The 8,401-nt window shown below is 36.9% G+C and overlaps 1 protein-coding gene across 2 annotated transcripts; it reads left to right on the plus strand.

Moving 5' to 3' along the window:
* The first annotated feature begins 3,361 nt into the window (after positions 1-3,361).
* On the plus strand, positions 3,362-7,798 carry LOC140811734 (uncharacterized). 2 transcript variants are annotated; one of them, XM_073169792.1, is made up of 4 exons: positions 3,362-3,995; positions 6,058-6,157; positions 6,753-6,853; positions 7,691-7,798. In XM_073169792.1, the coding sequence occupies exons 1-4, from the start codon at positions 3,595-3,597 to the stop codon at positions 7,698-7,700; spliced, it is 612 nt and encodes a 203-aa protein (XP_073025893.1). In that variant the 5' UTR covers positions 3,362-3,594; the 3' UTR covers positions 7,701-7,798. The 2 variants fall into 2 exon arrangements, 1 of the variants encoding a protein (XP_073025893.1); XR_012113517.1 differs by lacking the exon at positions 3,362-3,995 and adding an exon at positions 4,040-5,484.
* The last annotated feature ends 603 nt before the right edge of the window (positions 7,799-8,401 follow it).

Genomic DNA, 8,401 nt, shown 5'->3' on the forward strand with positions numbered 1-8,401 from the left:
AGTGTTGTGACATTCCTGGTGCTTTAATGTTGATGGCATTCTACTCATTGGGAATGATGTAGGAATGTTGCAATCAACTAGGATATGGTTAGTGAGTAAGTTCTCGATGCAGGACTTGGGTGAAGCATATTTTGTATTGGGAATACAGATCTATTGAGATAAATCAAGAAGATTGCTTGGTATCACCCAGTCCACATACATTGATACCATCGTGAAGCGGTTCTCGATGGATGAGTCCTTGAGAGGACATCTACCAATGTGTCATGGCGTGTCCCTATCCAAGTCTATGTCTCCCAAGACTGATGCAGAGGTAGTGGCGATGACACGCATTCCGTATGCTTCGGCAATTGGTAGAATCATGTATGGGATGATATCTACACGTCCTGACGTGGCGTTTGCACTATGTGTAGTGAATAGATATCAATCGAACCCTGGTCTTCCACACTTGGAAGTTGTGCAAGACATCCTCAAGTATTTGAGAAGGACCAATAAGTTGTTATTGGTCTATGGGGGTGGAGAACTAAAAATTGGAAGGCTATACCGACTCTAGCTTCCAAAGCGATATCGATGACTCAAAGTCAACCTCTAGGTTTGTATTCATGCTCATTGGTGCTGCTGTCTCTTGGAAGAGTTCCAAGCGAGATAGTACTGCGGATTCCACCACTGAGGCCGAATACATTGCTGCATCCGATGCAGCAAAGGAGGCTGTTTGGATTAGGAATTCCGTCCAAGTGTTGGGATTCATTCCTAATAGAGTTGCTCCTATCCCGGTGTTGTGTGACAACACGGGAGCCTTAGCTCAGGCTGAGGAGCCAAGGTCTCATCAGAAATCCAAACAAGTATTGAGAAAGTACCACATCCTTGGAGAGATTGTGGAAAGAGAAGTGTCTATCGACTAAGTCGGCTCCGCAGATAATGTTGCTGATCCACTAGCTAAGCCTTTACCTGAACCATTATTCGAGATGCATCGCGAATCAATGGGTTTGAAGTATATGAGTAGTTGGCTCTAGTGCAAGTGGGAGATTGTTAGAGTAGGTGCACGTCGAGCCAAGTGTTGGTCGAGTGTTCACAATGAAACTCTATGTATAAGCAATCTTTATTTTAATAATATTTGAATTAATTATTATGGCACATCTTTATCTATATACCCATGCAAGCTGCATAGATAAAGCCCTTGAATATACAAATAGTAGAAAGAATATGAGATGCTCATATGATGAGTATCATGAAACTCATATTTGAAATAATGTATATTCTAAACGGTTCCTAGTCGAATCAGCTGCCGCTAAGAAGGATATAGGCCGCTCGAGTTAGAGACTAGTATCTGCGATGTGAGTACCATGTTTCATTGGTAGGGGACATTGTGATGTCCTAGCATGCAGATAGGTGCTCCTGGTAGAGTGCACTGAACAACCCTCCATTAAAGGACTTTCCAAGTGGTTCTCACTTATCGAGTGGAAAAGTCCTAGTTTATGGTTGTACACCATTAGTCCTTATGACCCGGGACAACATTGAGACTCTATGTGCTAGCGTTTCACTTTGACTTGTTTACCGACTCTTATGGGGTCATCAGTGGCAAGGTTGGGTGTTATGGCGAAACATATAGGAGTCGATGCATTGTAGTCGGGGATTCACCGCTTACCTACGGGTATGGATATCCTATGTGGTTTCATGTATATGTAGTTTGAAATCTCTGGCCAGAGTATGGTGGTAATTATGAAAGGGGTTTCATAGATTACACCATTGATGCAACTACAGCATGACACATAGTATCGATTCATTGACAACTCTCGATAAACCAATAGTTGTCGAATCGGTCGGGATATATGAGTTGAAGGGACCGTACTGTACGCTAACCATAATAGAATGGTTCTTGCAGGCACTATCATGTGATACCTAGGGAATCATGTAAGCGATGCTGCTAGACGTTTAACATGATTGGTTGGGTACTATCAGACTTAAGTTCTGACGTTCTTGTTATCAAGGTGTTGATAAGTAAGAATGGGGCAATTGGGGTATGCTCATATAAGGACATGTTTAGTCCGAATCACATGGAGATGTGAACCCACGGCTAGTTGTATCAATAAACCATTGAGGGCCACACAAGTACTAGCTTTCTAAATCCCGATGAGAAGTAAAATAGTTCAATGTGTTGAATGGCTTATAAAGGAGTTTATAAGCGTAAGGAAAATTAGAAGTATGACTTCTATAAAAGAGAAAATAGTTCAATGTGTTGAACGGCTTATAAATGAGTTTATAGGCGAAAGGAAAAATAGAAGTGTGACTTCTATGAGAGAAATATAAATTTTAATATATGGAAGTGTTCCTAGATTAAAATTTGGTCAAGTGAATAATGTATTTGAAAATTGTGATTTTCATAAACATTATTATGGACTAAATTAAATTAATTCAAGTGTTGAATTAATTAAACACTAGTGGACCTAGTAGAGTCCAAATAATTAAATTAATTCAAGTGTTGAATTAATTAAATAATATTGAGTCTTGTAGAGCTCAATTAAAATAATTATTTAACTAGTGGGACTTGGGTAAATTCAAGTAATATTTAATTAGTCTCAAATATGTTTGAGATAATTAAATTTAGTCCAAGGTTTTTAATTTGATTAAAAACCATATAATATGCATGCATGGGAGGTGAAGGGTTGGGAGACTACTTTTTGAGTTTTCAAGGCATGGCATGCAAAAGTGATTTTCTACTTTTCTCACAACCAAGACAAGTTTCCCACTTCACTCCACACATCACTATGGCCGAAATTTTTTTTGCACCATTCTCTCCCAAGATTTTTCTCCCTTTTGTTCTTCAAATTGTTGAAGAATAAAATACTTCTCTTTGATAAATCTTCTTGTTTTTCTAGTGCAAAACAAGAAGAGATTTACCTAGTTAGTGGTGGGCTTGATTTTGAAGGAAAGAACTCAAAGAAAAGGAGGAGCTTGTAGATCTTCTACCTTTCAAGAGCTTTGTTGTTTATAACAAAGTTGGAGCCATCATGAACCTCAAGAGGTTGATAGGTATATCTCTCAAACACCCTATGTATGACATGTTTTTGGTGTTTGTTGTATTTTGCTACACAAGATGCAAGGGGGCCAAAATTTTGTAATAAATTATGCTTCCGTTGTGCTTTCGGTCTCCCTAAATCGTTCCCTTTCACTTTTTTCGTTCTGTGTGATTTGCCGGAGAATATGGTAAACCAGTCCATCTCAAGAAAAAGTTTTGTAGCAATAGGTCAAACACTTGTGGTCGTGCTCTTCAAGCAGACAAGGAAGATTTTGGAACTCCTCATCCTCCTCCGACTCATTCCCTCCCTTTAACAAATGATCAGCTCCAAGACACATCCATTCCATCATGTTCCTTGGCCAAGACATGTATTTGTTCTTGTGCAAATATTGCACATTCAATTGCTAACAGCGTCTGGATTTTAGATTCAGATGCAGCAGACCATGTGACAGGATCATCACATTTTTTTCCCTCACATATGATGTACACCGGAAACTTAAGTTTAAAATTGCAGATGGCTCATTTGCATCTGTTGTAGGGAAAAGAATTGTTGTTACTTCCCCTTCTTTTGACCCTTACAAATGTGTTACATGTCCCCATTTTTATTCTATAATCTTTTGTCAATTAGCAAACTCACTTTTGATCTCAAATGTCAGGTCATATTTTTGTCTTCTCATTGTGAATCTCAGGATTTGACCTCAAAGATGATGATTGTCAATGCTAGACAGGATGGTGGACTTTACTCTTTTGCTACTCAATCCTTCCTTGGTAGACGTGATCCTACCAAGTGTCTCAACTCAGTTTCCCACTCTAGTGTCAATGATATTTTATTATTGCGTAGTCGATTAGGTCATCCAAACTTTAGTTATTTAAAAAGATTGTTTCCCAAGTTTATCAACAAAAATATTTTTACTTTGCATAGTGAATTTTGTGAGTTAGCCATACACCATAGTTCTATTTTTCCGTCTCAAGCATATAAAAGGTTCGCACCATTTACCATGATTCACAGTGACATTTTGGGGCCAATGCAAAGTAAAATCTATTACTGATAAACGGTGGTTTGTGTCTTTTATTGACGATTATTCACGGATAACTCGGGTATTCCTTTTGAAAGGTAAGTCTGATGCAAGAATCACCTTTCTAATTTTTTTCAAAATGGTTCAGACTCAATTTCACACTAGGATCAAGATTTTTCGGAGTGATAATTGGAGGGAATACTTTAATAATATGCTAAGATAGTTTTTCGAGAGCAGGGGGTTATTTACCAAAGTTCTAGTTCTCATACACCTCAACAAAATGGTGTGGTTGAACACAAAAAGAAACATCTTCTTGAAGTTGCGCGAGTAAGTAGTTTTAAAACTAAAATTTCCAAGTATCTTTGGGGAGAGTTTTGACAGCCACCTATGTGATAAATAGACTTCCATCCAAGATTTTGAATTTCCGATCTCCCATAAATATTTTTCAAAAAGGCTTTCCCAATACGTGCTTTATCACCAAAATTCCTCTAAAATATTTGTTAGTCTAGCATTTGTTCACAACTTTGATCATAGCATTTTGAAACATGACCCAAAGGCAAGGAAATGTATCTTAGTTGGTTATCCTAAAAACCAATGGTCATATGACTTTGACCCTGTGGGGGAATCCAAAGTTAGTGAAGATGACCACTTAATTGATTCTGATTTGAACATAGACTTGGAAACTATGAAATATTTGGCTTGTCTAGATTTGAACCAATTTTTAATCACTCTAACATAACAGTGGAGACAAGTGAAAAACAATCCAAAGGGTTAGTTTATACAAGGAAGATGGCCCCAAAGAAAGGGGGAAAACATGTCATGCAACAATGCCATGAGTCAACTCATGGGCTTGATCATGAAACTCAAAATGATTTCTTGACAATGGGCAAAACACCTTGAAGCTGTATATCGAATTCTGAGATATCTAAAGGGAACTGCAGGGAAGGAATTGTTCATTTAAAAAATAGAAACGAGAAGTCGAAGCGTATACAAATGCTGATTGGGCAGGATCATTGACTGATCGGAGATCAAACGCTGGGTATTGCACATTTGTGCGGGGCAAGTTGGTAACATGGAGAAGCAAAAAACAAGAAGTAGTTGCAAGAAGCAGTGCGGAGGCAGAATTTAGGTCCATGGCAAAAGGAGTGTGTGAATTATTGTGGCTCAAAAGAGTCATTGAGTGATGGAGGATCTAAAATTGACTGAATTCGCACGAAGCTGTACTGTGATAACAAGGCAGCCATTGTGAAAAAATACGAGTAATATGTATTCTTTTTGTTCTAAGCTTACTACAAGTTGCTGACTTCCTTAACGAAAGGCTTGTCCAAACAAACCTTTGAAGAACAAGTTAGCAAGTTGGGCATGATGGATATCTTCGCACCAACTTGAGGTGGAGTATTGAGCAGTTAGGATTTGATAGGGTTAATTAAATGAGACTAGAATTTTATAGTATTGGTAAGATAAGATATTTCCAAGATTTGTTGGGATTTGATTTTGTTCCTTTGATCCGTATAAAGTTTACCAATCAATAACTATATCATTTGAAAATAAGAGGATATATTTTTTTTGAATGTCAGACATATTATTCTGCAATTACATATGAATTCTGTTTTTCATTCTATTTCTTTTTAATGTGTTGTCACCTCTTGTGCACATTTTAGTTAGGAAGGCATTTTCTAATAAATGATCGGTGACCCGTTCCTCTTATCACATTTCATTCTTCAAATGTATTTCTAGTATGATTAAATGATTTGGTAGCACTATTAACAATGTAGTTAACCACAAAACTGATAAAAATTTTTTATGTTTTGAGTTTCGTTCATCGATTTTTAAATGTGGAAATATTTAATTTCCCGCTTGAATATATTATCTTTTTATTGTTTCAGAACAATATATTTTGATTCTTGGAAACCCTTTTTATTGTTTCAGAACAATATATTTTGATTCTTGGAAACCCTTTTGACTTGTTTAGTTTTAGCTGCGATCAATATACAAATGAATTTTAACTATTTGACACTCTAATTGAAGGGCACTTCATTATCATGTGGATGGATTCCGCTTTGATCTTGCTAGTGTGCTCTGCCGAGGAACTGATGGTTCTCCTTTGAACGCTCCCCCACTGATCCGAGTATGTTGTTGAACACTTGCAATTATAGTTGTCACAGGAATGACATCTGAATGATGTCAAGGCATGTTTCAGTCAATTTCTGTTTTTTTTTCAATTTGTTGTTTTCTTCAATGGGTTAAAAAACAGCTATCACTTTCTTTAATTTTGATCCCCCCCCCCCCCCCCCCCCCCTTCTATTGGCCGTTTGTCCTTCTTCTTTTCGGTTTTCAACGTCTGCGTGCATTTTTCCTTGTACCATAAAATTTGATATCCCTTTCCATGTAGAAAATCTAGAGAATCTGATCATGTTATATGATTTACTTATCGAACAAAAATACAATATTGGTTATTGAAAAGTGAAAAAACGACAAAAAGTTTGAGGAAAATGAAAGACTTGTATTCCTCTTACTTTCTAAACACTTAATTCTGTACAAGATACATATAATATTTCTGAAGGAAAGATACTTACAAAATTAATTTGGTTTATAGATGTCAAATAACCCACAACCTACAATCCAAAGTAGACATATTTGCTTGTGAATAGAACTATTTTCTGACTGTCATACAAGCAATAGAGTTTAGCTAATTGCTGCCTTAATATTATTAAATGGTGCAGGAAATTGCCAAAGATACAATTTTATCAAGGTGTAAAATCATTGCCGAGCCTTGGGATTGTGGCGGTCTTTATCTTGTTGGAAGATTTCCAAATTGGGATAGGTAATCTCTGAGATATTTTTTATTTAGTCTATAGGAACTCTATAGATGTTGTTATATTTTGTCTTGCATTAGCCGCAGTATATATATGGAAAAATGAAAGAGAGGGATAAAATGTTAACTTTATTGATGTGTGTACAATAAGTAATAACGTGTGCACTAGAAATTTAAATCCCAAGAATTGAGGCATAATAAAATCTTACCTTAGCAAAAATAGAAAATAGAAAAATCCTATCAAATCACCTAAATATATAGTAATTTAAATTATAAATTTTTTCTACCCTTCTCTTCAAGCTTGGTAAATGTTGACCAGACCAAGCTTGTATACAAGAAATTAGAAACTCAAGTGTTTGCTCGGACAAGCCTTTTGTAAGATCTGCTAATTGGTGAGATGTAGGCTCATACTCCACGCATAGAATCCTTCATCCATATTTTCTCTAAGAGGTCACGATCAACCTATGTATGTTTAGTCCTGTCACGGTGAACTAGATTGTGAGCTATATTGATAGCTTACTTGTTATCACAATAGATTCTCATTGGGTCTTCACGCTGAATTTTACACTCCTTCATTACTATTTCTATACACATGAGTTTACATACCCCATGAGTCATAGCTCTATACTCGACTTTTGCAATGATTCTTGCAACAACTGATTGTTTATTGCTTCACCATGTTACTAAATTTCCCCACACCATTGTACAATATCCAGAAGTTAACTTCCGATCCATGATTGATCCAGTCCAATCATTATCAGCGAAAGCATTTACTTTTTGACATCATTTTTCGCAAAGAATAACCCTCTTGTAGGAGTTGATTTCAAATATCTAAGAATTTTATAGATTGCATTGAGATGCCCTTGACATGGTGAGTGTGAAGACCGTGAAAATTCCAACTAGCAGCTCGATTTAGAACGGCTCGACTTTTAGCGGCTCGACTTGCAAACGGCGAGAAATGTGAACGGCCATATGTAGGAAAGACGAGAAATGTGAGCGATGAATATGTGAATAGATATAACGAATATGTGAATAGCGAGATATCTAGCATCTCGATATCAGATATTTCTAGTATAGCTCGAGTTTATGTGATGACCAGTTTCGAATGACAATGGTAACGGCTGGATTTAAATCCAATTATGGGGCATATTTATAGTTTCGTAACTGACTAATTAAGGCTGATTATGACCACAATGAAGGTTACCATATAGATGACCGAGTGCCATAAAAATCACACATCTCAAGCTCCAAAACTCTCTCAAAATTCAGTGTAATATCCAGCGGCAAGATTCTGTCATCTTCTCGAGCAACCATTAGTACCGAAGTTCTGTCCAACTGTTAGCACCGACGGAAGAATTATAGCAACTTGTCAAACAACAGTCCAACGGCGATTTTGTCCATCTTCAAGTAGCAGCGGTCGGAGTTACTGAAGCTTTGCAACAGCTTCCTCACGCAATCAGCGGCCAGCTTTTTTCGCATATTGATTCAAGTTACAGTAAGTGGTATTTGTTTTAAAACTCGATATGTATGATTTAAATCGATTGACCATGATATGGC

Source organism: Primulina eburnea, chromosome 1 (genome assembly GCF_022965805.1).
Source record: "Primulina eburnea isolate SZY01 chromosome 1, ASM2296580v1, whole genome shotgun sequence".
NCBI classification, from domain to species: domain Eukaryota; kingdom Viridiplantae; phylum Streptophyta; class Magnoliopsida; order Lamiales; family Gesneriaceae; genus Primulina; species Primulina eburnea.

What these genes read in the sequence shown, in the direction of transcription:
- LOC140811734 (XM_073169792.1), top strand. Translation starts at nt 3,595, where the DNA reads ATGTGTTACATGTCCCCATTTTTATTCTATAATCTTTTGTCAATTAGC. An exon ending in CCGTCTCAAGCATATAAAAG is followed by an intron (nt 3,996 to 6,057) that starts GTTCGCACCATT and finishes CTCTAATTGAAG; the next exon opens with GGCACTTCATTATCATGTGG. An exon ending in ACGCTCCCCCACTGATCCGA is followed by an intron (nt 6,158 to 6,752) that starts GTATGTTGTTGA and finishes TAAATGGTGCAG; the next exon opens with GAAATTGCCAAAGATACAAT.